This window comes from Manis pentadactyla, chromosome 15 (assembly GCF_030020395.1).
Source record: "Manis pentadactyla isolate mManPen7 chromosome 15, mManPen7.hap1, whole genome shotgun sequence".
NCBI lineage: Eukaryota > Metazoa > Chordata > Mammalia > Pholidota > Manidae > Manis > Manis pentadactyla.
Window position 1 is genome coordinate 19,723,260 of NC_080033.1, and position 27,368 is coordinate 19,750,627.

The 27,368-nt window shown below is 49.6% G+C and overlaps 3 protein-coding genes across 9 annotated transcripts in view; 1 reads left to right on the forward strand and 2 right to left on the reverse strand.

Moving 5' to 3' along the window:
• Positions 1-273: 273 nt before the first annotated feature.
• On the reverse strand, positions 274-12,631 carry CLIP3 (CAP-Gly domain containing linker protein 3). 2 transcript variants are annotated; one of them, XM_036929084.2, is made up of 14 exons: positions 12,492-12,631; positions 11,954-12,178; positions 8,643-8,782; positions 8,464-8,557; positions 8,107-8,268; positions 7,616-7,731; positions 6,464-6,700; positions 4,147-4,282; positions 3,858-3,986; positions 3,083-3,226; positions 2,891-3,014; positions 2,632-2,696; positions 2,196-2,268; positions 274-1,817 (listed from the first exon to the last, which is right to left on the reverse strand). In XM_036929084.2, exons 2-14 carry the CDS (start codon positions 12,117-12,119, stop codon positions 1,763-1,765), a joined length of 1,641 nt encoding a protein of 546 aa, XP_036784979.1. In that variant the 5' UTR covers positions 12,120-12,178; positions 12,492-12,631; the 3' UTR covers positions 274-1,762. The 2 variants fall into 2 exon arrangements, with proteins under 2 accessions (XP_036784979.1, XP_036784978.1); XM_036929083.2 differs by having other exon boundaries at positions 7,616-7,734.
• THAP8 (THAP domain containing 8) lies at positions 12,491-26,169 on the reverse strand. Of its 4 annotated transcripts, none has more exons than XR_008994125.1 (4): positions 25,939-26,169; positions 16,044-16,236; positions 15,327-15,840; positions 12,491-12,556 (listed from the first exon to the last, which is right to left on the reverse strand). XR_008994125.1 is itself a non-coding variant. In XM_057493194.1 (4 exons), exons 3-4 carry the CDS (start codon positions 16,188-16,190, stop codon positions 15,406-15,408), a joined length of 582 nt encoding a protein of 193 aa, XP_057349177.1. In that variant the 5' UTR covers positions 16,191-16,236; positions 16,412-16,502; positions 25,939-26,168; the 3' UTR covers positions 12,988-15,405. The 4 variants fall into 4 exon arrangements, 3 of the variants coding, with proteins under 3 accessions (XP_057349177.1, XP_057349176.1, XP_036784984.2); XM_057493194.1 differs by lacking the exon at positions 12,491-12,556 and adding an exon at positions 16,412-16,502 and having other exon boundaries at positions 12,988-15,840; positions 25,939-26,168; XM_057493193.1 differs by lacking the exon at positions 12,491-12,556 and having other exon boundaries at positions 12,988-15,840.
• Positions 26,170-26,352: 183 nt separating this feature from the next.
• WDR62 (WD repeat domain 62) overlaps positions 26,353-27,368 on the forward strand; it is a 49,216-nt gene continuing 48,200 nt past the window's right edge. For all 3 annotated transcript variants that reach the window (XM_036929080.2, XM_057493191.1, XM_036929082.2), the window contains exon 1: positions 26,353-26,921. In XM_036929080.2, coding sequence (XP_036784975.2) covers positions 26,745-26,921 — 177 coding nt within the window. In that variant the 5' untranslated portion in view covers positions 26,353-26,744. The remainder of the gene's footprint in view (positions 26,922-27,368) is intronic.

The window sequence follows — 27,368 nt, forward strand, 5'->3', positions numbered from 1 at the left end:
TAGGCTGTACCTCCTGGCATCGGACCCTTCGGAGACGGGTCTTCGTCTGGCATTGACCAATCAGAGCCCCAGAACCGGGCCCGTCCACGGCCCGGTGGGAGGGGCAGCCCCAGAAAGGAGGCAAGACTTAGAGGGATTTACAGCAGGCTGAATCATCTTATGCCCATACCCAAGGCAGGGTATTTTGAAGGAAGGACTTCCTCTTCCATCACCCCCCGGCAAGGGTGAAAAGGCAGGGGTCAGAACTCCCCAAATAACGAACCAACACAGAGAAGCCATAGAAACGTCTTTATTGAAGGGGACAGGGGTCATGCTGAGTTCAGGGACATGCAGTGAAGGGGCAGTTGTGAGCTGTCCTTGGTGGTCAGGGCCCCAGGTCCTCCCTGGACCCCCGGGCCTTCAGGTTCTTCCTCGAGGGGATAGTCTGGCCAGGGTGCTGTGAGGTCCTTTGGGGGCCAGTGAGTTAAGATTTGGTGTTTTAGACCTGTGACCAGCAGGTAGGCTGAAATGGGGGCTCCAGGGTTGGGGATCCCCTCAAGGCTTGGGGCCCTTCATGTATTAGAGATGAAGGCTTTAGGATTTGGGGTTCCCTTGGGGCTGGGGCTCTTCACATTTGGGTCTTGAGATCCATGGACTCAGGGCATGAAAGTCCTAGTTTCCAGGGATGAGAATTCCTGTTTGGGGTCTCCTGAAACAGGTGCCTATGAATAGGGCTTCAGGTGCCCTGGGAGCCCGGTATACATATTCTGACTGCAATCTCCTTATCCCAGGTACAAGGACCTGCATGAATGGGGGTTCCTGGGGGCTTGGATTTTAAAATTTGGGATTCCCTGGGGATTTGGGGATTCCATGATTTAGGGGTCCTTGGAGTTAGGGCCTTGGGGTCTTCTAGGGGGCACTTGGGGAGTAGGACCTGGGGGCATAGGGGAGTTTGGGATGTGTACTCTGGGGTTTGGGATCCCCTGAGTCCCAGAATGGGGCCTCCAAATTTTGGGGTCCCCCAAAGGGGGAAGTCATTACTTAAAAAATAGAGAATTTTCTGGGAGCCTGGCCAGCACAGGGACTGTGGGCCATGTGGGATGGGCTTCATACAAGGCACTGGGGGTTTCTTGAGGGTGCAGAGGGTAGGAAGACTTGGGGGTCCTGTAATTCCAGCACTTTTTTGGTGTCTGTAAATTGGGAGTGACAGTGGGCTGGTTAATGGGGTCTCTTTTTAAGGGGTAAGAGCAAGGGTCTTTGTTAATGGAGGCAGTCTCTGATTGCAAGGTAAGGGTTTTGGGGTGACCATGGGGGTCACATCTTGAGGGTCATACTGATGTTAAATGTGGGTCTATTAGCTGTGGCTTTAGAAGTGTGACCTGTTTATTTCAAGGGGACTTGATGAGTGGGGGTTGGGGGGAGACTTTGTTAATAGGGGAGGGCTCTGATCCAGTGATGAATGACACAGGAATGTTCTGCTGTGGTGCATTATGTGGAGGTCACCATCACTTGGAGTAATGTGAAAATCCATTATTGAGGATATGGGGATAGGGACTAGCCTGAAGGTGCTACACTCAGGGAATCTCTTTCTGGGTAACATGGGGTCTGCATATCTTGGGGGAATCTGTTAATAATGGGGCCTCAGTGACCGAGGGCTGGCTAATGGGGGGTGTCTCTATTCTGGATGTGTTACTGGGAAACTATCTCAGGGTGACTTGGGGGCTCCTTGTGTCAAGAGATGCTAGAGGGGGCTCTGCGTCTCTTTGTTGGGTGTCCAGGGCCTCTAAGACTGCATCTCTGCCCTCAGCATCCAGGGAAACCAGCAGCAGAAGAGCAACCTGGAAAGGAGAACCTTGTCACACCCTGATGTAGGGAGCGGGAAGAGCTGGATCTGTCACCCCAGCTCCTCCCCAAGTGTTTGGGGTTTGGCCTTTTGGGATTCTGCCTCCACCTCTTAGGCTCTGCCTCCTCAGGCTCCTGTGGAACAGAGGGTTTTCTGCCTCCTCTACTTGCCCCTTAAAAGTTGAAGTCACCAGAAATCAGTGTGAGGTATCACTCCCTAAGGACTTTCTGGGTAAACTGACTAGTCACAAGTTTTCCTAACGTCTATTTCCAGCCCCAGCCAGAGCTCCGGATCCAGATCCGTTCCACAGTGGCCATATGGAAGCCTCTCCCTGAACATCCCACAGGAGAGGGGCCAGGGGTTGGCTACACACCTGGAGATGGAGTTCTCTGATGCAATGTCCTTTGGGGTCCGGACTGTCGTGAAGGTGCGTTTAGGTTGCGTCACTGATGGGGAGGACAAGGTCTCGGGTGAAGGGATGACAGGCTCCTTGCCAGTAGTACTTATCCATGTGTCCAGTACCCACCCGGACTCCACATTCCTAATACCCACGTGGACCTCTTGCCCATAATATTCCTTGTATCCCCAAAACTTATCTATGTCCTCAAAGCCTGCCCCGAGCCTCATCACTAACATCCCTGTATTCCATAGCACCCATCCTCTCTGGGATCCTGTCTCAGCATCTTCCCGGAGCCTGTGTCCCCAGTTAAATACTGCAGATTCTGTCACTAGCATATACCTAAGAACCCATGACCTTCCCTCCTATCCCCAAACCCATGCTCTTCCTCACATCCCAGCTCTCAACTCACTGGTCACTTGGTGTACTTTTTTGGCAGCGACATTGTCCCCAGGAGGGTCAGTAGATCCACCAATCCTGGGGAGACATGAGCAGAGCGGAAGCAGTCAGAGCCACAACAGTCTAGGGGAGCTGAGCCCCATGGGGCCTACACAAAAAGAGCTAGGGTTTGGGGGTGGGTATCCACTGTCCTGGTCCAAGAGGAAGAGACATCTGAGGGGGGATCAGGGTTCTGGGTGATACCCTGGTTTGGGGTCAGAGTTTGGGCTCACCTCTGAATTCGGGAGGCCGGCGCAAAGACTCCATGCCGAGGGGGGCAGGTGAAGTACCGGACACCAAAGACTGAGCCATCGTGCTTGCCAGTGGGCTGGTTTAGCTCAATGCCATACCAGTAACCTGCAGCCAGAGGGTGTCAGAGTGCCATGAGGCCCTGCCTTCCTCCCAGCCCAGATGCCCATCCTCACCTGGGGCAAAGTCTGTCTTTCCATAGAAGCGCACAACCCCTTGCTTCTGGCCTGCGACGAGGACTTGGTCTCCGACCTCAGCCTTGGCTCCCTCACGCTGCTGCAGGCTGCCCAGAGATGGGGATGACAGGGGCTTCTTCTTGCCTGGGGGTGCAAGGTACAGGGAGTGGGGCAAGGGCCCCAGATTCGAGTCCTGGGGACCCCATGCCACCCAGAAAGCCCCAACATAGAAACTCTATCCTGATTCTAATTAGAACTCCAGTGGCTTCCCCAGAACTGGGAGACTTTGGGCTTGAAAGGAAACAATCCCAGCTGCCGGAGAAGTTGGTGGGGGGTGGAGGGTCACTTTAAGGAATCTGAGTCAGTAATGTAGAGAATCCCAAAATCCTTTCTCAAAGTAGAGGATATTTGGGCCAAAGGAAAAACCGAGTCACAGAAGTCAGAAGCCTAGAAATTGTCCTTTTACAATGAAGGAGGGAGGATAAATCAGGTCACTAAAACGAGGAACGCTATAGATTCTTCCCTAAAACTGGGGAAAGCCCTTGGGCCTGAGAGGAAAATAGGTCACAGAAGGCAGGTAACCCACAGGTCCTTCCAAGAACTTGGTGGAGCCAGTACCAAGTCAAAGAAGACCCTGTCACAGAAGTCAGGAACTTGGAGGTCATCCTCTAACATGGGAGTTTGGGCCTGAGGAGAAACTGAGTCACCAAAGGAGGGCTACCCACGGAATATCCTCAAGACTGGCCCACCTCACCTCTAGGGCTCCCCTTCTGACCTTTGTGTTCCCTGCGGCCTTTGCCAGTGACACGGGAGAAGTCCATCCGGGGAGTCCGAGGTGTGGAGGTGACAGATGACGGGGGTGCGTCCACTACCTTGGAGATCTTGGACACAGAGGCGAAGAGCCCTGCGGGGACAGAGCCTGGGCTGGGAGTTGCCCAAGCCTCTGCCCTCGACAGTCTGTCTGCCCCTGCCATCATCCCCTCATGCCCTTTACCCAGTCAGCAGTGGCAGAACTACTGAGTGGATCCCACTGCCACCCCTTTTGAGCCCCAGGTGGGACTCACCCTGCTTGGGAGGGCAGATGAAGTACCGGACACCCCCAACACTGCCATCATTCTTGCCCTCTGGTTCGTCCAGCTCCACGCCCACCCACTGGCCACTGGCAAACTCCGTGGTCCCACAGAACCGCAGTGTGCCCGTCTGAGGAAACAAGGGAGGATATGGCCAGGGACTCCTTGGGGATCACTGCACACAAGCAATGTGGCGGGGTGGATGAGGGAGCCCCAGGCTCAAATCTCAGCTCAGGCATCACCATTTACTGGCTGTATGACTTAACCTTACTGTGCCTCGATGTCCTCACCTGTGAAATGGATTTCACCTTATAAGACTGTTATATAGCTGCCCTGTCCAGTGCAATAAATAGCCATAAGCTACACATGACAATTTAAATTTAAATTAACTAAAATTAAATTAAAATTCATCTCCCCAGTCTCACCCTGAGTCACACTGGGGTTTTCTACATTGCTGACTCATAAAATTTCATTTCCCCAGTTGCACATTTCAAGTGCTCAATAGCCCCACGTGGCTTGTGGCTACTTTATTGGACAACTCAGACACAGACTACTTCCATCATCACAGATAGGTCTATTGGACAGGGCTGTTAGAAAGTAAAGGCCTCAGAACAGGGCCTGGTGCTGAGTGAGGGATCAGTAAGTATTGACTATTACTATCCTGTAACTTTGGGTAAGGGATCTCCTGGGTCTCATTTCATCTGTGAAATGGGGATAACAATCCACCTCATAGACTGGTTGTCTGGTTGAAACATTGTAATACGTAAAGTTGCTTAGTTGCAGGGAGCCCCCAGTGAGTGTGGTTATCATCGTTGTGTGAGACTCTTTTACCCCTTGAAGCCTCAGTTCCTTGTCTATAAAATGCGCGAATTAATAGTGCCTGCTTTGGATGGTTGGTGTGGGAATCAGAACAATGCCTGGCACACAAAGAGCACTTAGGAATCACCAAGCCCTGTGTTAAGGGCTTTACACATTTTAACTAATTTAATCCTCATACAACCCCAAGGTGGGTACCGTTATTAGCTCCATTTTACGGATGAAGAAACTGATACTCAGAGAGGTGGAATCATGGGTTTCAGGTCCCACAGCTGGTAAATGGCAAAGCTGAGATTTGCCTGAACAAATCCCTGAGCCTGAGCTCATAACCACTTGCTATGCTGCTTCTCTAAGGGGCAGACATTGTTATCACAGTCTTCAGACAAAGGGTTTCACCTCTTTGAGGCCTCTTAAGAGTCTTCTGGGTTGTAAAATGGGGAAAGTCAACCCATCCTGCTTTCAGAATTGTCACATGGGTTTGATTAGATCATGTCCAGAAAGCTTTCCAGGTGGGACTTATGCATACAAAACTCTTAATTAGGAAACCATAAAAGTAAGGAAACAAAACTTAAATTCCTTCCAATGGCTTGCAAGTTTGGTGTGATCAAGCCCCTGCTGACCTCTCCACCTCACCCTCTAGTCGCACCGCCCCCTGCCTCCTCTGGGCCTCTCTGTTCCCGCTGTTTCCTCTGTCTCCCTGTTTTTGCAGGTTGAACTCCTTCCCATCTCAGCTCAGACATTACCTACTCAGAGAAGCATTCTTGGAACACCCCAGCTAAAACTACCTCTGACCTCAGCCAGGGACAACTGACTAAATCCAAGCACTTAATGGTTTTGAACCTCCTTGCTGCTACCAGAAATTATCGTAACTTGGGGTTTACTTATGTAGCTTCATGAGAGTGGGACAAGGCACCTTTGTCCCCAGGGAAGGGCTGTGTCCAGCATGGAACCTGAGAGTCACCAGCTAAATAAATAAAAATTGGAATGCTTTGATGAATGAAGATTTTCTATGCCCTCTGGGCCTTTACACCTGCTGCCCCTACCTAAGACTGCCTTCTCCTTTTTTTTTCTCTTGGCTCATTCCTCCTCATCTTCAAGTCAGTACATCCCCCATCATACCCCTGATCACTCTGACTTGTACTTTTTTCCTAATCAAAGCACCGACCACTCTGAGAGCAGAGGTGGGCCCTGACTGGGGACAACAAGGCCCAGGGGGCCCCCCCAGGGGCAGAGCTGCACTCATCATTCTGCTTGTGCTTCCAATGACGGCCGCGACTTGCCTGGGCTGTCACTGTCGGGATAGCTCTGTCTTCCCCTGGACTGAGAGCTGGGCCCAGGGTGGGGATATAGGAATTACAGAACTGTTAGATGAAATAACTACTGTATGAATGACTGGGAGGGTGGGCAAAGGGGAGAGTCTGCACTCTGCCCAAGGACCCAGCTCTAAGACATAAGGGTTGAGTCCTGCCCTCCCCTCCCCACCCCAGGCCCTGACCTTCTGGCCATCCAGCAGCACACGGTCTCCCAGGCGCAGGCCCAATGCACTGAGCATGAGATTGCCTGGGACGTTGTCATAGTTGGGTAGCGTGACCTTGGGGAGGGCGCAGGAGAGTGGCACAGCCTCCTCCAGCAGCGTTCGCAGCTCCTTGGCCACCAGCGCTGCCTCTGCCTTGTCCAGGGACATGTCCATGGGGTCTGGGACCACCTCCGCTGGCACCTGTCCCTTTCGGTTCTGGGGACCAACAGGAAGAGGGGGTGAGGACTCAGTGGCACAGGCTGTACCCCAACTGAGTTGATGCCCCCCGACACCCCTTATCTAGGTGAAGCAGAGGTAGGTCTAGGTCCTATCTTGGGCCAATATGAGAATAAGAAGGGGTAGAGCATTAAGGTACAGACCAGTCCCCAGAGATGTTCACCCAAGACCTCAGGCTGGGATGTCCAGTAATGGAGGGTAGGACCGGGGTGAGGCCAATAGTGAATGAAGGTCACACTTGAGTCCTGTAGGTTGTAGCCTCAGAGAGGCCATGCCTCCAGAGACCCCAAGCCCAGAATGGGTCCATAAAAGGGATAAACATTGAAAACAAAGGTTCCTACAGTATTGGGTCAGGGATCCACATGAGCCATTGGGAAATGGGGAAAGGCAGAGCCTCAGGGCACAGGTCATGTCACATCCCCCCAAGATATCTGGGCCTGGGATACTACAGAGTAACTGGTGTTAGAGAACCTGGAAGTGGATCACTTGGGGGTCAAAGGTCATATTGAGAACTTATCGGGGGACCCAACCATCTCATTCACAGAGGGCCTTAACTCTGCTTTCTTCATGATGTTGAAATCTTGTCAACTCATAGGCTTAGGGTCAGCCAGGATTGAAAGAAGGTATTCCATGCTGGGTGATCCTGGACAAATTAAGATCTCTGCCTCAGTTTCCCTATTGTAAAATTGGGCTCATAATTTAGTTCACCTGATATAGCATGAACATTCAGCTAATATTACTTTGTTTGTTAAATGTACAAATGATTTTTGTAGTATTTTGAGAGCTTCCAGAAATGCAAGTGGTCTTGGCCCCTCTTTTCCTCTGCAATGGCCTGCTGCCCTAGAAAGGGGTTGGGGAAGGAAGATAATGGGTACTGAGTGAGGATGGCAGTACCCGCAGCGCTGGGTTGGCACCATGCTCCAGCAAACATTTGGCAGCACCCAGGCACAGGTTGGAGGCAGCGATGTGCAGGGCTGAGCCGTGGTTGAAGTCACTGCACGTGGAGTTCACTACTGGGAGGTAGGTGAGAGAAGGGTTCTGAGTGAGCACCCTAAGCACCCTGCCTTCCATCTCTCAACCCGTAGGCCCCAGTGTCTTGGCAGCCTCTGAGGCAGAGCCCTACCCTCCCTTCCAGCCATACCCCTGGTGTCCAGGTCTTGCCCTGCTCTGGGGCTGGGGACTACTGAGCCTCATCTTGCATACCAGCCATTTCCACACTCCCACCATCTCCTCAGATCCTGGTCCCCACTCCCCTCTTAGGCCTCAGCTCAGCTCCATGAATGGGCTTCCCCACCTCGCTCTCTCTGAGTCTCCTGCTCCGCACCCTGGGCATTTTCTTCCTTGCCTGGGTCTTGTGCTCTCCCAGCCAGGACCCTGCCCCTCACCTCGGGGCCTGGCACCCTTCAGCAGCACGCGCACAAGATCTGGCACATCGAAGTAGGCCGCATAGTGAAGTGCGTTCATGTTGGTCCAACGGCTGCGTAGAGTCACATCGGCACCCAGTGCCAGCAGCTGCTGTGACAGGCGCACAGCCGCTGCAGGGTCCCCTGTGGAACAGCCAGGGTCAGTGTCCCCTTGTCTAGAGTGTGGGCCCAAGGCACCTGACAGTCCCAGGGCCTTAGGGACTGCCCTTTGGGATCTCAGGCTTTGGGTTCTCAGAGCCTGGGTCCTGGGTGGCTTTGAGGGTGTCAGGTCTAGAGGCTGAGGTTTGGGGTGCATGGTTTGGGAATCTGGACCCTCACCGACTCCGTGGGCCCCAGCCTTGCACGCATAATGGAGCAGTGTCATGTCAGTCAGCCCATCACGATCATTCACGTGGCAGCCACGACGCAGAATCTGCGAGTACAAGGGACCAGCGAAAGTTACCCAGACATGTCAGGGACCCCATCCTTTCCCTCCCTGGCTTCCCCAGTGTTCTTACCTCATTGCCGATAACGTCAATCTTGTGCTGGACTTGGGGCACCCACTGGCGCACAATGGCGAACAGCTCAGGGATGGTGGTCTGCGGGTCAAACAGAATCTCCTGGCACGCGGGATCATTAGGATCGAAGAAGGTGAAGGCTAGGGTGGTGAGAGGTCCAAGGTCACTCCAGGCAAGCTGACTCCCTCTTTGCATTCTGAGGCAGAGGAGCTTAGGCCTTTGCCTTTAAGACCTTCTAGGGCTGAGTCTCAAACTGATGGTGCATGGGCCACAGGCATTTTCTGTGTAGCCAGTTTGAGGTTTCAAAATCAGGAGGTTTCTTATAGAAATCTAGATGCCTGGTGTGTCTGGGGAATTGGAAGATCAGGCACTCCCACAGAGCAGCAACACCCCTTCTTGAAACAAGAGTGTGGTAAGGGGTGCAGCACCCTCGCGTCTGCACACCCAAGGGGACTGCTACTGCTGTAGCCCACTGTTGCTAGGGAAGAGTATGGGAACCGTTTGGCCAGATCTCCAGGTAAAAAAAAAAATTTAGAAACTAGAAATCCTGGTAATTAAGAAAAATCTCCCTAATTTTTCAAATACTGTGTAGTCCACATAAAACGTATCTGTGGGCAGGATCTAACCTGTGGCCAGCCAGGGTGCTGCCCAGAGGAACTTCCGTCCCCCCCATCAGACTCTGATGTAGTAATGTCATCCCCAAGCACAGCGCCTAGCACAAGGCAGGAACTGAGCACGTGTTGAAGGAATGCGTAAATGAACCGCCAGATGGCCCAGAGCCTGGGGAGGTGCCACACAGGTGTCTCCAGGAATCAGCCTGTGTGCTCCTTTTTTAGTTCCTGGTCACCTCCACAGCCCTCCTTGGCTCAGTACTCTGCCCTGGTTCCCATCACACTCAGAGGACAGATGGCAGTCCTCCGGTCCACTGCACAGCCCACAAGCCCTGCACAAACTGGCCCTGTCTGTCCTCTGCCCTCTGCTGCTCACTCATTCCCCTGCAGTCATACTGGCCTCCTCTGTCTTGCCAACACCCCAGGCAAATTCCTGTCTCAGGGGCTTTGCATTTGCTCTTTTTCTTGCCTGGGACAGCTCTCCCTCAGATCTTCCAGGGCTTTGTAGGTTGTGCTCAGATGTCACCACCTCTTCAGAGAGGCCTCCCCAGCCACAAGGTCTAAATCAGCACCTCTGCCCTTCTCCATCTCCTACCCTTCTGCAGGTCTCTAATCACGACTTAACACAACTTGTTTACTCCTTCCTCCTTCCTTTTCTTCCCCTCTCTGTTCCTCTCTTCCTCATCTTCCCTCTTTTCTCCCTCTCTTTTCCTTTCTCAGTTGTCTGCCTCACTAGGATGTGAACATTTATGTTTCTGTGCTGCCTTATTTACTCCCTTATCCCCAAGGCCCAGCACAGAACATGGCATACAGCAGGTGCTCAATCTCTGCTGAATTAATGTGCAAATTTAATAAATACATGAATTCCTCTCGGAGTCTACCTTAGCCCTTTCTCTGTCCTAGACCACATTTCCAGATTCCTTCACGTTCTGTGACCAAACCCTCCTTGTTCTACAAGCAGGGGCATGGGGGATGGCACATGGCATGAGGGGGGTTGGTGGAGGGAGGGGTCAGCCCAGACCCTCTGACTTCCCACAGGACCACGGGCCCTAGCCACATTTCCAAAGGAGATTTTCCAGTTTCCTAGGGGTGAATCTCCTGCCTGGGACACCCAGATAACATTCTCACTTTTCTATCAGACTGAGGGCAACCTGTAGCCTTTCTGACCCACCTCTAGTGGGTGACATGTCCACAGATGCCATTCTTCCTGCCCTACCCTGATGGTGCCTACCCTCTGAACCTGTGGTCTAGTTTATGAACTTACAGCTGCTGAGGATTCCCAGCCAATGTCTTCTAAATGCCCCCTCCCAGGTAACTACACTTATCATGGTGAGCGTTTAATAATGTATATAATTGACGAATCACTCAGTTGTTTATCTGAAACCAACATAATATTGTATATAAACTATATTCCAATTAGAAAAGATGATTTCTTTTTTAAAGGGGGGGAAGCCCCCTCCTACATCCAACTCTGGCTGAGCTCCATCCTCTTGACTCAGTAGCCGGAGGGAGCTTTTACAACTATAAATCAGACATGCCAATCCTTGGCTTTTAAACAATGACCCCTGCACCTGCATTGCTCTCCCCTCTTTAATACTCAGAATATATCCAGAGTCCTCACAGTGGCCTCTAAGGCCCCTCCAGACCTCACCATTGCCAACCTCTCACCTCAATTCCAATCATTCCTTAACTCCAACTCCAGAGTTTTCTTTCTGTTCCAAGTTCAGTCTGCCTCAGGGCTTTTGCACTTACTGCTCACAGCCTAGGGCTCTTTTTCTCCAGCTCTCGGGTGGCTCTCTCCTGCTCTGGGTCTCAGCCTCAATGCCACCTCGACAGAAAGAACCACCCTGGCCATTCTGTCTCAAGTTGTTGCCCCCGAGCCAATCTCTGTCATATCTCCACCTTTTCTTTCTTTCCTAGCATTCACTCCAATCAGAACTCATCTGATTTATTTATTCATTATGTGTTTAGTCTCTTCTCTCTTGAGAGCAGGAAAGATGCCTGGCCTGCTCACCATTAAATCTCTATTCCCCAGCATAAGCTGTGTCACAGAATAGTGGCAATGGATAAACAGGCTTGGTGAATGATTAGACACTTTCAGTTTCTCCAAGAATCCACCCTCTCAGCTCCGTGCCTTCCTACTTCAGAGCCTTTACTCCTGTGGTTACCTCTCCTTTGACCCCCTTTTCCTCTTTTCCTTGTTAACCCCCAACTCATTTTTGGGTATCTCTCAAATGTTACCTCCTCAAGGAAATCATGTCTTAAAAAGCTCTTGCAGCATCCTATTCTTGGCAAACACAATTCTCATCATGCTTGTATGTTATATATTATATTTTTTAACTTATTTCTGCAGTCATTATTGAGAGTACAAAGATTGGGTATGTCTTGCTCTGTGCTTTGCCCCCAGCTCCTAGCATAGAGACTGGTCCATAGCAGGCTCTCAATAAATGTTTGCTGAATGACTAAATGATTGAATGATGTGTCGTGAATCAGAGATTAGGATTATTCCAATTCCATTTTCCAATGGGTGAATAAATGAATTAATGAAAAGCGTCAGGGTGGAATCCAAGGGCCAAGACTCCTCCAGACCACATTCAAATCCCCCAGATTTCTCCCACCATCACCACCAGCAGAGCTTAGCCCAACCTCAATGGCCACCCGAGGCTGCAGGCCAGATTCCCAAGTGAGGAAGGTGGTTACCGTAGTCCTTGGGCAGGGGGGCAGGTGCCGAGGGGTGCACAACAGGCTTCTGCCGGCGCTCCTCGGTGGGGCTGGAGGCCTCGGGGACGGGCTCCTCCTCCTCCTCCTCTTCTTCCTCTTCCCCTCGGAGCGGTGGGGCCATCGGGGCGGGATCTGTCTTAGTCATGGTCCTCGGTGGCCCTCGGGGGTGCAGGTGCAGAGTTGGGGGTGGCTTTCAGGCAAAGCCTGGAGGCAGAGGCCAGCTAAAGAGGGCATCCCACAGACTCCAGGCTCCGATCCCCCAGAAGCTTCCAGGGCCCCTGGTGGCTCCCACACACCCAGCTCTGGATTTGGGGCGATCATAGGGATGACCACTGCCCATCAGAAGACTCTGGTATGTCGCCGCAGCGCCCACCATTTCCCCCAAGTCCAGCCCCCCATTCTCCTCTCGCGTCAGGCCCCAGAGTCTAGGCCGCCCCCTCCCCGGGTTTGTTTATCTCGGGATGCAGGATGCTTCGCCCCTCCTCTTGTCCGCGGGCCTCCCCGCTACCCATCTTACCTCGGGCAGACGGTGCTGGAGACCGAAGCTGAGATGGGGAGACTGGAGCAATGGGGTGTCAGTGTCTGGGGAAGTGAGGGGGAGGAGAAAGACAGAGAGAAGGGGATGAGGCCCAGACGCCGACGGGGGCTGGGGGTGGAGAGGGAGGGGCACCGATCGCGCATGCGCCGAGTTCCCCCCAACCAGGCGCGGGGGAGGAGATTCTGGAGGTAGCTGGCTCTGGTGAACCCGCTGGAGGCAGCGACGGGAAGGGAATACACAGCGAGGGTGGGGAGAAGTGATGGCCACGAAGGATGTGAGACACGAAGACAGGAGGCGGGAGGACAGAGGCGACGGCAAAAAGAGGGATGGGACAACGGACTCGGTTCTTCCCCTCTTGTCCCCCGCAGGCCTATAGACCAGGCCAATTAGGGAAGGGATCTCTATGTGTGGTGGTGAGGTTTTCTGAGATCTCAGACCTGACCCCTTCTTCATGCTCGCCCTATATAAGGGGTGTCTCGGAGGGATGATTTTGTAGACCATTGCCATTCTCATCACATAGTGCTCAGGTAACACCAGGCTCAGAGAGCTTAAGCCACATGCCCAAGGTCACACAGCAAATAGGTGAAGGAGCTGAGTTGAAACCAGGCAGCCTGGCTGTAGGGTCTGGGCTTTTACTAACCATGCAACATGTCTGTAGCAGGGTATAGGGGACAGATTTGCAACCATAGCCCAGTGAGACATTCTCTGTTCTAAAACCACACACACACACTCTCTCTCTCTCTCTCCCTCCCTTCCCCATTTTAGTTTTCGCCATAGCAACTACTGCCCTCCTCCAGCTGACACCCTTGATGCTGGGCATCTGCAGGGACATTTTCTCTGAACATCCAGCCCATATGCCTTCCAGGCCAGCTTCTTCTCATCCAGGTCTCAGCTCAAATGTTGTCTCCTCTGAGTCCTCTTTTCTACCACCATCCCATCCCATTACATCTTCATTCAGTCTTTATAGCAGTTACCACAATCTGAAATTATCTTGTTTATTAGTTCACTAGTTCCATCTTCTACTCAAGCAGAGTGTGAGCACCATGAGAGCAGGACTGTGTCAGTTGTGTTCACTTCTGTATCCCCAGCTAGGCACCAGAGTTGGCAAAGGATAGGAGCGTCTTTTCAGAACCCGGTACAACTTTCCCCAAACAGCTCTTGTTCTGCTCTGAGTCTGTTTTACTGACTGCAAAGATTTGAGCTGTGGGTGGCAAAACCTGGTACCAGAGAATAGGTTGATGGAGCTTGGGCCCAGGTCAGCCCTAAGGTTTAAGAGGTCCATAGGAGGGGGTGCTTGGTGCCAGGCCCTTGAGGGAGGTAGTGTGATGCCCCAGGCATGGGTGGTAGCACTGGGGTTATCACACCAACTCCATGTGTGATATGTCTCTCTTACTCTCTCATCTGTCCCATAACATTATCCTGGTCCTTATGCACTGGGGATCCGAGTATCCAGGTATTCAGGCTTGATGTCCATTGTCCTTGGGCAAGAATATGGCTACGTCAGGCATCTCCACAGATGATGGGATTCCTCAGGTCTAGGGAGCTGGGCAGTCCCAGGCAAAGAAGTGGTAGAGATGAACACAGGGGAGTGTGGGGAGGGAAGAAGGGAAAGAGGAAGAAATAGTGAGGAACAGGGAGGCCAAGGTGGGAAGGGGATGTCAAGAAACAGGGATGTGGGCAAAGATATTTATGGGGAGACAAGGAAAACAGATGTGAGACCAGAGAGAGATCCATGGGGGAATAAAGAGTTATAGGGAAACAGGGAGAGAAGTATAGGAGGATAGAGACTTGGAGAGACAGATGTAAGGACAGGAGAAATGCAGATGACAGGGACAAAGATATAGGGGACACAAAGATGCAAATGAAGAGAGACATGGGGAAATGGGGGAGAAGGGACAGAGAAATGGAGGGGAAGAAAGACAAAGATGAAGGTGGGGCAGAGAAGAGATTGAGAGACAAGGATCAAATGGGGTTAAGGGGAGGCAGAAAGAAAACTGTCAGCCCAGGGGCTCTGGCAGGCTTAATAAAGAACCCCAGGCCTGAGTCTGTTCCTGCCCCACTGTGTGTCCCTCTTGTGCCCCCGCATGATTCAGGCCTTGGTCTCAAATAGAAAGCCTCCAGGGGCAGCTACACTGCAGCTCCCAGGGTTGCTAGAGCTTCTGAGCCTTCAGGAAAGACATAAAAAATTACTTCAAAGCATTGCTGAGGCCAAACAATCACAGCTGTGAGCCATGTTCAACCCACGGGCTGTCAGGTTGAGATACCTTCGCTACAGAGGTACTGAGAGGGTGCCTTTCTGAAACCCCTTCCCACCTTTCTTGCTGGCCAGGCAGGGCTTAGAGCCCTGGGACCTCAAATTTGGCCCTGAGGTTTCAAGCCCTCAGGTTTTAAGGTGGGAAGGCCTGGCCAAACTTTTATTTTTGAAGACATGATACCACCCCCACCCCAGCACACACACACCTACCCCACCCTCAATCCAGGGAAAATACTCAGCAGTAAAATTTAGAGACAAAGGGCCCAAGATACTCTAGTAAAGGGGTTGCAAACTCAAGCTCTGCAGGGCCAGGCAGGAAGCTCCCCAACAAAAGAGCGCAGACCTCTTCAAGAGCCAGACAGACATCTGCTTTGAACTTTGTGGCTGCCTGAATTGGCAAATTACTGTATCCCTCTGTGCTTTAGTTTTTTCATTTGGAAAATGGGGGCGACAGCAGTATCAAGGTCATGGTTTTCAGTAAGTTACCAGCTCTGTCTGGCAGACAGTAAGGGCGCTTTAAATATTATTAATAAATGGAGTAGCCACTACTCTGCTCTGACCAATAGTTGCTTGACATGGCCAGGTGATCTTTTTCAAAAAAGCCAGCAAGCTGGAAATACGGGTGAAATGTTCTGACTTCTAAATCCTGGACTCTCGTTTAACAGAAACCAGAGGCGCCGCGCGGGCCAGGCGGGCAGCAGTCCCAGCGCGCAGAAGGCCCTGGCGCGCCCGCAGGCTCTCCCGGCACAGCTGCTGCGCCCGCTGCTCCAGAGCCCGCAGCTGCGCCTGGCGCCGCTGATGGCGCCTCTGCAGCCTCCGCACCCGCCGTTGCAGCGCCCCCAGCGTCGCCCCCAGCCCGGCCCGGGGCTGCTGGGGCGGCACTCCAGGGCGCGGACCCGGGGGAGCCGGCGGAAGAGGCAGGGGTCTCAGGAACACCGTGGCTACGGCCCCGGGGCTTCCGGGCGGTGGTCCCAGTACCACAAGGTGCACAGGGCCGGGGGCCTGGACGGCTGGGCCCGGGGCCTCCTGTGGAGGCGAGACCGGCTGCTCCGTGCTTTGGGAACTCCGTGGCTTCTGGAAGACAAGGCACGGGGTGGGGGCATCAGGGCCAGACTCCAAGGGCACTTCCCTCAGGTAAGGCTGGACCTCAAGAGCGGAGGGCTTAGGGTTAGACGCCAGGAGGGCCTTCTCTTCGGAGAGGAAGGCTCCAGGGGTTACTTCCCAGGTGGAGCAGAGCTGGGGGTCAGACTTGTGCGGCCGGACGTCCCTGCGCTCACCTTGGCGGGCGGTGCCCGGGAGAAAATGGAGGGCACAGCATCGGGCCGCAGGTAGCGCACGCCCCAGCGCCACTGGAAGCAGGAGGGTGTGAAGTGCTCGCTGCACAAGTGCTGGTGGCAGCTGGGCACCCAGTGCTCACAGCCCATGTGCTGCAGCCAGGCCTGCAGCCGGGTGCCATCCTTCAGTGGGAACCTGCCAAGGTGGTGGGGTGGCTGGGTCAGCGATGTCAGGTTCAACCGCACCCCTCCCTGGGGACACTCACACCCAGATGTCCCTGGGCCAGAAACTGGTCCTGCCTCCCCCCATCCAGGCTCTCCGTAGCTCCTACCCACACCTCATCCTTTAGCTCCACCTTTTGAACACCCACCTCCACTAGGCTTTGGCAGCAGGCTCCTTCCTGGCCTCCTGGGCCACCGCCACTCTCCCCTACCCCCATCAGTCTGTTCCTCCACGTGAACCTGAGGGAGCAGTTTACAAAATCGGACAAATCTAGAATGTGGGAGATCCCATATTCGTGGGGGTGAGGGTGGGGTGGGTTTATAGATTAACAGATTTACAAAACATAAATCCAAATGCAGGATGTGGACCTCCTCTGCAGGAAACCATTTGTAAATAGGCATTTCAACACAGCTGGGGAAAACTGAACATGAATTACGTGTTAGATGATTCTAAGAAATTAATTTTACAAGGTGTGATAATTGGTTTATCCTTCTAAAATAGTCACCTGTTGGAAAAAGATTCTGAAATATTTATGAGTAAAAGATCTAATGCCTGGAATTTACTTTGAAATACATCATTAAAGGTGTTTGTGGGAGGGGGCAGTGGATGAAAAAGATTGGCGAAATGTTGATTGGTAAAACTGAGCAAGAGATAAAGGAGGATTCATTTACCCAATTCTATTTTTTTGTGTATGCTTGAGAGCACAGGTTAAAAGGTTTTTAAGTAACTCAACAAAATAACCCCATTAAAAAATCCCCAAAGGAGTTGAAAAGACATTTCTTCAAAGAAGATATATAGTCAGCAACAAGCATATGAAAAGATGCTGGAGATCACTAATCTTTATGGAAATGCAGATCAAAACCACAGGGTATCATTTCACAACCATTTGAATAGCAACTGTTAAAAGCAATAACAACGACAACAAAAAAAGTAACAAGTGTTGGTGAGGGAGTATAGAAACTGGAACCCTGTGTACTATTGGTGGGAAAGTAAAACCCTGCAGCCTCTGTGGAAAACATTATGGTGGTTCCTCAGAAAATTAAAAATAGAACTATCAGATGATCCAGCAATTCTGCTTCTGGGTGTATGCCAACAAGAATTGAAAGGAGAGTCCTCAAGAGATATCTGCATACCCATGCTCATAATAGTATTATTCACAATATCCAAAAGGTGAAGGAAACCCAAGTATCCTTTGACATGTGAATGGATAAACAAAATGTGGCATATACATACAATGGAATATTATTCAGCCATAAAAAAGAAGGAGATTCTGACACATGCTAGAACATGGATGAACCTTGAGGACATTATGGTAAATGAAATAAACACAAAAAATGTCACAAAAATCCCCAAATATACCACTTATATGAGGTATCTAAAGTCAAGCTCATAGAAACAGAGAAGGTGGTTGTCAGAGGCTGCGGGGGAGGGTGAAATGGAAAGTTATTTGATGGGTAAAGAGTTTCAGTTTGGAAGAAAAAAAAGTTCTGAAGATTGGTTGCATGACACTTGTATATGTTAATATATTGAACTATACATTTAAATATGGTTAAGATGGTAGGTTTTAATGTTACAGGTATTTTACCACAATTAAAAACTAAAAAGTTTGTTAAAAATGAACAAAAGCTTTTACAGTGGGAGTGGGTGGAGATTATCTGACAAGGCACCCTCAAAAGGCACCCCACTACTCCTGTGTCCTGGTGCCACTTGTGCCCAACATCTGTGGGCCAGACGTCCCTGCGCTCACCTTGGTGGGTGGTGCTCACTTTGTCCTCTTATGGAGCAATACATTCTCTATTTAGATCTGGGCTCAAAGCTCTTCAAAATAAAGAACTAATTTCCCAGCTTCATTTGCAACCAACAGTAGCCACATAATTATGTTTGAGCCAGTCTGTCCTGTGGCATCCACTAGAAACTATGAAAACAGTAAATGCCAATTTTCAGCTGATAGATTCGGGGATAGTTTTTTATGTAACATTAAATAATATACTAACTTTAGATAGTAAGTCATTCATATCCCACCTTCACAATGTCTTTGATATCTGTGATATTATTTACTTAATAGTTTTCTTGAAATTGATCAGTTTTAAGTATTAAACAAAGATACCTCTGAAACTTTACACCACACAGAGAATGGAAAACCAGTATCAATTCCATAAATAGAAGTTAACCATAAAAACACCTGGATACCCTTACCTGCTGAGGGCTCTGATGCCTGCTCTCTCTTTGTTAAAAAGAGTAAACAGTGTCAGACATTGGGGACAATATTATCTAGAGAAGACAGGGTAAATAAACTCAGGCATATGCACATGAAAGAGTATTATGCAGCCCTAAAAGAGAGTATGGAGGCACTATATGAACTGACATACTATTGTCAGGCATATATTGTATGAAAAAAGCAACTTTTCAAATATAGTGTATCAGCTTTTAGTAATTGCAGCAGGCTGAATAATAGTCCCCGAAAGATATTGGGTGTCCTAATCCCTGGAACCTGTGAATATTCTATTACATGTTATATGACAAGATGTGATTAAAGTAAGGATCTTGAGATGGGGAAATTATCCTAGAACATTGAGGTGGGCCCTAAATGCAATCACGAGTGTCCTTATACAAGGGAGGCAGGAGACATTACCACAAACAAAAGAGAAGGCAATATGACCATGGAGACAGAGATTGGAGTGATGTGGCCGCCAGAAATTGGAAGAGGCAAGGAAAGGATTCTCTCCTAGAGCCTCTCACGGAGTACTGCACTGCTGCCACCTGAATTTTGGCCCAATAAAACCGACCTGGACTTCTGGCCACCAGAACTGTTAAAGAATAAATTGTGTTGTTGTAAGCCATCAATTTTGTTTCAGCAGCCATAGGAAACTAATATGATAATAAAGGGGGAAATTAGAACATATATTCAGATTTGCCTGCACTTGCATAAACACTGGGAATGATACACAAGAAACAAAAGAGGCCATCGGTGGGGAGGAGTGGGGAGGATGAGCAGAGATGGGGGGAGCAAGACTTCTCAGGCAAAAGGCAGGCGGGGGTGAGGGTGGCTGGTGAAAGAGCACAGAAGGGATGACTCAGAAAAGCTGTGGCACCAGGAGGGCAGAACCCTGGGGCACAAGGCCAGGAACTCTGGTTGCTGCAGTTGCATCAGCTTCCGTCTGGGATCCAAGTGCTCTCACCAACCCCATTCTGCCTGGACACACACACGAAATCCCTTCAAGCAGCACTCCTCACTCACACCCTGAGAGAGACAGTCAGTTGACTACATCATATCCACTCTTTCTTATTAACAAAACTCCAACTTTATTTGAGGCCATAACGTGCCATGCTGAAAGACTGTTTCCCAGGTTCCTTTGCAGTTGGGGGTGACCAATGATGAAGAACCCACCATTGGGTGGGGTTTCTGGGAAGGCTGACACAGTTTAAAGTTGAGCCCCTTGTGGCGCTGTTCTCGCAGGAGAACACACCCAGTGCGCCTGCCACTCCCCGCAGGGCTCTGGGCTATCCGGAGGGCTGCCCCACCCATGGCAGCTCAGGAGATCAACCCAGAGACTGCTCCCTGTGTGCAGGTAACTGACACAGGCAGTGGAGAAGGGCAAGGTGACCAGCAAGCAGGAAGGGACTTTGTTCTCCCAGCTGACACAGGGGCCACCTGCCTACGACCACCTCTATCGCCATGAAAAGGCAGAAGAATCTGGTCCAGTCAAGAATCACTCAGACGACCCCAGAGAGAGGGCCTGGGGAGATATATATAACCAATATTCCTGAAAAAGAATTAAAAATAAAGGTCATAACCATGCTAATGGACCTGCAGAGAAATATGCAAGAGGTAAGGAATGAAGTCTGGAGGGAGATTACAGAAATGAAACAATCTCTGGAAGGACTTAAGAGCAGACTGGATGAGGTGCAAGAGACTGTTAATGGAAAAGAAATCAGAGAACAGGAATACAGAGAAGCTGAGACAGAAAGAGATAAAAGGATCTCCAGGAATGAAAGAATATTAAGAGAACCGTGTGACCAATCCAAACAGAACAATATTCGCATTATAGGGGTACAAGAAGAAGAAGAGAGAGAAAAAGGGATAGAAAGTGTATTTGAAGAAATAATTGCTGAAAACTTCCCCAAGCTGGGGGAGGAAATAGTCTCTCAGACCATGGAAGCCCACAGATCTCCCACCACAAGGGACCCAAGGAGGACAACACCAAGACATATAATAATTAAAATGGCAAAGATCAAAGACAAGGACAGAGTATTAAAGGCAGCCAGAGAGAGAAAAAAGATCACCTACAAAGGAAAACCCATCAGGCTATCATCAGACTTCTCAATAGAAACCTTACAGGCCAGAAGAGAATGGCATGATATATTTAATGCAATGAAACAGAAGGGCTTTGAACCAAGAATACTGAATCCAGCACGATTATCATTTAAATATGAAGGAGGGATTAAATAATTCCCAGACAAGCAAAAGTTGAGGGAATTTGCCTCCCACAACCCACCTCTACAGGATATTTTAAAGGGACTGCTCTAGATGGAAGCACTCCTGAGGCTAAATGGATTATCACCAGAGAAAATAGAATCACAGCAAAGAAAGCAGACCAACCAAATACTAACTAAAGGCAAAAAATAAAATCAACTATTCACAAAAGCAGTCAAAGGAAACACAAAAGAGTACAAAATAAAACACCTAACATATAAAGAATGGAGGAGGAAGAATAAGAAGGGAGAGAAATAAAGAATCATCACACTGTGTTTATAATAGCTTAATAAGAGAGTTAAGTTAGATGGTTGATAGTAAAGAAGCTACCCTTGAACCTTTGGTAACCACGAATCCAAAGCCTGCAATGGCAACAAGTACATATCTTTCAATAATCACCCTAAATGTAAATGGACTGAATGCACCAATCAAAAGACACAGAGTAACAGAATGGATAAAAAAGCAAGACCCATTTATATGCTGCTTACAAGAGGCTCATCTCAAACCCAAAGACATACACATACTAAAAGTGAAGGGGTGGAAAAAGATATTTCATGCAACTAACAGAGAGAAAAAAGCAGGAGCTGAAATACTTGTATCAGACAAAATAGACTTCAAAACAAAGAAAGTAACAAGAGATAAAAAAAGGACATTATATAATGATAAAGGGGTCAGTCCAACAAGAGGATATAACCATTATAAACACATATGCACCCAACACAGGAGCACTGACATATGTGAAACAAATACTAACAGAATTAAAGGAGGAAATAGAATGCAATGCATTCATTCCAGGAGACTTCAACATACCACTCACTCCAAAGGACAGATCCACCAGACAGAAAATAAGTAAGGACACAGAGGCACTGAACAACACACTAGAACAGATGGGCCTAACAGACATTTACAGAACTCTACACCCAAAAGCAGCAGGATACACATTCTTCTCAAGTGCACATGGAACATTTTCCAGAATAGACCACACACTAGGCCACAAAAAGAGCCTCAGTAAATTCAGAACAATTCAAATTCTACCAACCAACTTCTCAGACCACGAAGGTATAAAACTAGAAATAAATTGTACAAAGAAAACAAAAAGGCTCACAAACACACGGAGGCTTAACAACATGCTCCTAAGTAATCAATGCATCAATGACCAAATCAAAACAGAGATCAAGCAATATATGGAGACAAATGACAACAACAGCACAAAGCCCCAACTTCTGTGGGACGCAGAAAAGGCAGTTCTAAGAGGAAAGTATATAGCAATCCAGGCCTATTTAAAGTTGAACCCCTTGTACTCTTCCTGCCCTTCCTAAGAGGAATGGTAGGGCGTGATGGCTGGGGCATTTGGCAGCTATCTTGGAATGAAGCTACATGCTAAGGATGACAAAGCAGAAAGATTGGGCCCTCATTCCTGATGACTGTGGTGCCACACCAGTGATGTCCTATTAACCTCTGTACTTATTTTATATGAGAGAAATATAAACTCCATGGTAGATTATATTACTATTCGAAACATTTGCTGACCTGCTTCACATTAAGTTTTCAAGTCTCCACTCCATTGACTGGAAGCATGCCACAGACTTGCTTTGGCAGAAAGGGTGAAAGTGACACGGAACACTTCTAAATATGAAATTTGCTAGGAGCCACTGGGTTATTTTTCCCACTTTTTCTTTTCCCCCCTTCTTCAAGAGCAGCAATATTCCATGTAGGGGCAACTCCTTCAGGCTGAGTCCTTGGTTAAGATACTACAGGGTAGAGCCACAAATGGTCTGCAAACGACATAGTATGAGTGAGAAATAAACCTTGTTCTAGTAAGCCACTGAGATTTTGTGTTTGTTACTGCAGCATAATTTAACCACACCGATTCCTATAGACTCCATAATTTGTTTAATCCATTGTTATTTCAGGACTTTGTTACTACCAACTAGATGCCATTCCTGATAGGCTACCCATTAGAGATGACTAATTTGTTCCTGCAAGGGCCTAAGACAGAACTAGTGTATGTTTCCTTTGGCTGTCTAGCAGGCTCTTAAGTTATTCCCTGACAGCCACTACCCTACATATGTTTCACCCTGTTCCTGTCTAGTACCCACGCCCTCTCCTGAATCTCCTTTGGAAACTGCTTCTCACCAAACTCTTAGCTAAGTGGCTTCTGCAAAATTGGCACAGGGGTAGGCCTTGAGGTGGAATTGAGTTAGCCTCTGTGAGGTATATCCTGGCAGCCATCTGTGGGGTTTAAACAACACAGACATGACCTGATTTTTGTAAAGTTGTCTGGCTGCTCTGTACGGTTGTTATTGTTCTCATTATTATATGGGAAGCACTTAGAACAGTGTCTGGCATAACCCAAGTGCCCTCTAAGTTATTATTATTGTAAGAGAGGCAAAAATGAAAGCAAGGAGACCAGCAAGCAGCTATCACAGTGTCTCAATAAGAGAGGATGGCTATGCAGGCGGAGAAAGACAAATGCCAAATGATTTCCCTCATTTGTGGAGTATAACAATGAAGCAAAACTGAAGGAACAAAATAGCAGCAGACTCAGAGACTCCAAGAAGGAACTAGTGGTTACCAAAGGGAAGGGGTGTGGGAGGGTGGGTGGGGAGGGAGGGAGAAGGGGATTGAGGGGTATTATGTTTAGTACACACGGTGTGGGGGATCACAGGGAGAACAGTGTACCACAGAGAAGGGATAGTGGATCTCTGGCAACTTGCTGCACTGATGGACAGTGCCTGCATTGGCGTATGGTTGGGAACTTGATAATATGGGTAAATGTAGTAACCACATTGTTTTTTCATGTGAAACCTTCATAAGAGTGTATATCAATCATACCTTAATAAAAATTTTTAAAAAAGGGAGGATGGCTATGCCGTGACAGCACAGCTGATGAGAAGTGGTCAGACTGGAAATATGGGATTTTAAAAAAGTTATAGTTTAGCTAGGATTTTTCCATTTGTATTTATAATATTGCCAAGGTGTTAGGAGTTGTAACTATTGCAGGATAGGGATGTGTTTGGAGAGTAGAGTCAAAGGCTGGGTTAATGGACCAGACTCGGGGCAGTGGTGCTGAAGGATCGTGGATGCCTTCAGTTCTTCAATGCTTGACCTCTCACCTATCCGTGAGCTCTGCTTGGGCAGGAATAAGATTTGTCAGGGGCTTGCTTACTCCAGGAGGGGCATGCTTATTTCAGGGGATACTCCAAGTTGCTAAATTAGCAAATGGTGTCAGACTGATATATTTTAAAAAGCAAGTCTGGACACACTGATTTATGTTTAAAGACTCCTCTGCACTCCTACCCTGCACCAGGGTCCCTCAAGAGACATGGACTGCTGGGGTTCCTGGGGAGTCCATCTTAAATGCATTCATCAAATTCATCCAACAAATATTTACTGAGTACTCACTGGCTGCCGGGCACTGTTCTAGGCAATGGGGACACAATAAGGAACAAGACAGACAAAAAATGCCTGCCTTCATGGAGCTGGATTCTAGTGGGGGAGACAATAAATGAATACATCAAATATGTGGTATGCCAAACAGTGGTGTTAAGAGGGAAAAATAAAGCAGGAGGCAGAGAGGGAGGATATGCATGCATCTGGGACAGAGTTATTATTTCACAGAGTGGTGGTCATAAAGGGAAGAACTCCCAAGCAAAGTGAACTGCAGAGGTGAAGGCCCTGGGGCAACAATGTACCTGGCATCCTAGAGGAACACTGAGTAGCCCAGTGACCGTGAAGCAGAGTGGTAAGAAGCAGGAGGGAGGAGATGAACTCATACCGATACTGGAGATCTAGTTCCTGTAGGACTTTGTAGGCCTGCTTTCTGTCTGCTTCAGCCTTACTTTCTTGGCTTTTATAGAGTGATGTGAGAGAGGGAGATGAGCAGAGGAGGGTCCTGAGCTGACTCAGTGGTTCACAGGTTCCATGTGACTATGCTGAGAGGGGGAGACTAGGCAGTGGCAGCAAGTTGGCCAATGAGAAGGCTACTAAAATAGTGCAGTCAGGAGAAGATAATGACCAAGACCAGGGTAAGGGCAGAGAAGGAGGTTAGAAGTGGTCAATTCTGGGTAGATTTTAAAGGGAGAACCAAAAGGATTCGCTGATGGACTGACTGTGGAATGTGTCCCAGCCCACTTAGACTGAGGCCAACAGGCACGACCGGCAGTCCAGCAAAGTCAGGTTCATTTACCATGGCAATGAGGAAGGATGCACATCAAAGGTACTATGGGGAGTCTCACCAATGAAGGAAAAGGTAAGAGTTATAATTTAGGTTCAGGGGAAGGGTGAAGATCAGGTGAAATGTAAATGAAACTTTTGGATGGGCTCAAAGCAAAGGGATCAATATCAGGTCTGGACTGCAAAATGGGCCCAGGATCCTGTCTCCTAGGAAGCAATAAAGTTTAGATAGATGTGGAATTCTGGGTCAAAAACACCTTTCCTGAAACTCTGAACCTGGATTGTACATTGAGGTTGCTTTTTTGTGTCACAGTGACTTAAGTCCTCTAGGCATTAAGAGAGATTTTCATTCTTATGGATATAATTTAAAACAGCAAAGTTTGTGATAATCTATGATTTTAGAAACAAAGTTTTCTAGTAAGAAAGCAGTATTCATTCAAAGAAGGGGAATTGTGTCATTTTACATCAGCATGTCTCTGAGAAAAATATAGAAATATTGCTTCCTATTAGTTCTTCAGCTGGCTTTCTGTGTCTGTTAATCTAGCCAAATAAATGGAAGGCAGGTTTTAAAAAAAGTTTATGCTAATTTCTACTTTCTCAAGTGTGAGTAAAGAGATAAGGATGACTCTAAGGTTTCTAGCCTAAATAACAAGCAGCATGAAGAAAGCTAATATAGGAAAGATTGTGGAAGGGCTTGGGTGGGGAGACACGGTCAGGAGCTCAGTTGTGGGTGTTTTGCGTTTGAGATGATACTTCAGTCGAGTGGGCTCTAGCAGTCTGACTACATTTCTCTCTGAACAGCCCCCTTTTCCTCCGCTCATCTCTTTCACTACTTCTGGTTAATCGTCTACTCTTGCGTTTGAACACATCTGCTGTGTTTACTGCAGGAAGTACTGTCTCCTCATTGCTAACCCCGCTTCCAGACCCCAAGCTTAACCAGGTGACCCGCAGAGTGGCATTTATCCACGGGTCCCGGCCCCCAGGGCCGCGCCTCCCGGCAAGCCCCGCCCCGCGCTTGCGCTCACTTGTAGAAGCTCACAGGGCGGTTGTCCGAGCCCAGTCGGCCCGCAGTATTGGAGCAGTTCGGGGCCCGGCAGTACTTGGGCATGACTGTTCAGCCCCGTTGGTTATGTCGGGTCTGCAGTCACTCTTTGGTCCTCCGCTGTGCTGCGGAACCCCGCCCAGCCGGCGGGCTGGCCACCTGCTCACATGACGGCCCTTGGTGTCTTGTCACGTGCCAGGGAAGGAGTAGAACGCCTGCGCATTACGCACTCAGCCCCGTTACCATAGCTAAACTCTCTTCACGTGACGAAGGAGGAAGAGCGAGTACGCCTGTGCACAACCGTCTCTTGGCCCCTTTGACCTTGTATGTTGGGGGACAGGTGACGTCACGGCGTTTCTGAGCCTGCGCTAACTTGTCAGTCTCGGAACCACCCTAAGCTTACATCCGGGTAACCGCTTCTGCGCGGATGGTCGTGGGGTATACGGTGGGGGGCTGCGAGGAGGCTTTGGCCTTAGCCGGGTAAAAGTTAAAATCTGTACATTTCAGTGAATGATGAAAACTCAGTCTGGATACAAAAACACCACGACGTTTAATCAGGGATCAAGTAGACTAGAATTGACTCTAGCCTGCAAGGAACTCCTCTCCGCCTTCTAGCCCTCATTGGTCAAAACCGTCCCCCGGCCGCGCTGCGATTGGCCAGGTCGGCGGCCCGCCGCGTCCAATGGGCGGCGGCGCCGGCTTTCCCGCGGCGATTCGCTTTTCTTTCCAGTGGGTCGTAGTGGCGGCGGCAGTTGAGGAGTGCAACGGTTCCCCGACTCCAGCGCGACGATGGCGGCCTTGGGGCCCGGAGGCCACGCGCGGAACGATGCAGTCGAGAGGCTGCCATCTGTCATGGCGGGAGTTGCTGCGCGGAGAAGTCAGACCTCCCCGCCCCCCGCTCCACCGCTCTGCCTCCGGCGGCGGGCGCGCCTCTCCGCGGCACCCGAAGACACGGTGCAAAACCGGGTGAGGAGCTTGCCTGTTCACCCTAATTCAGGCTCTCTGGGCATCCCGTGGCCCCTCCCTTAGCGCTTTGGCCCCGCTCGTCAGTCCCCGGCGCTTTCCCTCGGGCTTCCCTCTGGCCCACTTTGTCTCCTAAAAGCCACGCCCCTTCAGCCGACGCTCCTCCACCGCTCTCGGGTACTGCCCACCTCAGACCCTTAGACTCGGTGCATTCCTAGGGTGTCTCCTCAGTCCCTTTTCTCGAAGTGCATTTAGATCTACTAATCACCTCCTAGTTCCGCTTTCTTGCGTATTCCGTCAGTCACCTTTATATATCTGCCTGGGCCCTTCCATTTTTGTTGATCTTGTGCCCCACTGGGTCTTTGGCGTTTCAAATGTTTCATCTGTATAAAATCATTAGAAACGTATTTGAAGGTCACTTTCTCCCTCTCCCCTTACCCAGTCTCCCTG

What these genes read in the sequence shown, in the direction of transcription:
- CLIP3 (XM_036929083.2), bottom strand. Translation starts at nt 12,119, where the DNA reads ATGACTAAGACAGATCCCGCCCCGATGGCCCCACCGCTCCGAGGGGAA. An exon ending in CATCTGCCCTCCCAAGCAGG is followed by an intron (nt 3,987 to 4,146) that starts GTGAGTCCCACC and finishes CTGTCCCCGCAG; the next exon opens with GGCTCTTCGCCTCTGTGTCC. An exon ending in AAAAGTACACCAAGTGACCA is followed by an intron (nt 2,269 to 2,631) that starts GTGAGTTGAGAG and finishes CCTCCCCATCAG; the next exon opens with TGACGCAACCTAAACGCACC.
- THAP8 (XM_057493193.1), bottom strand. Translation starts at nt 26,021, where the DNA reads ATGCCCAAGTACTGCCGGGCCCCGAACTGCTCCAATACTGCGGGCCGA. An exon ending in CGCCCTGTGAGCTTCTACAA is followed by an intron (nt 16,237 to 25,938) that starts GTGAGCGCAAGC and finishes CCACCTTGGCAG; the next exon opens with GTTCCCACTGAAGGATGGCA. An exon ending in CCCGGGCACCGCCCGCCAAG is followed by an intron (nt 15,841 to 16,043) that starts GTGAGCGCAGGG and finishes CTTGTCTTCCAG; the next exon opens with AAGCCACGGAGTTCCCAAAG.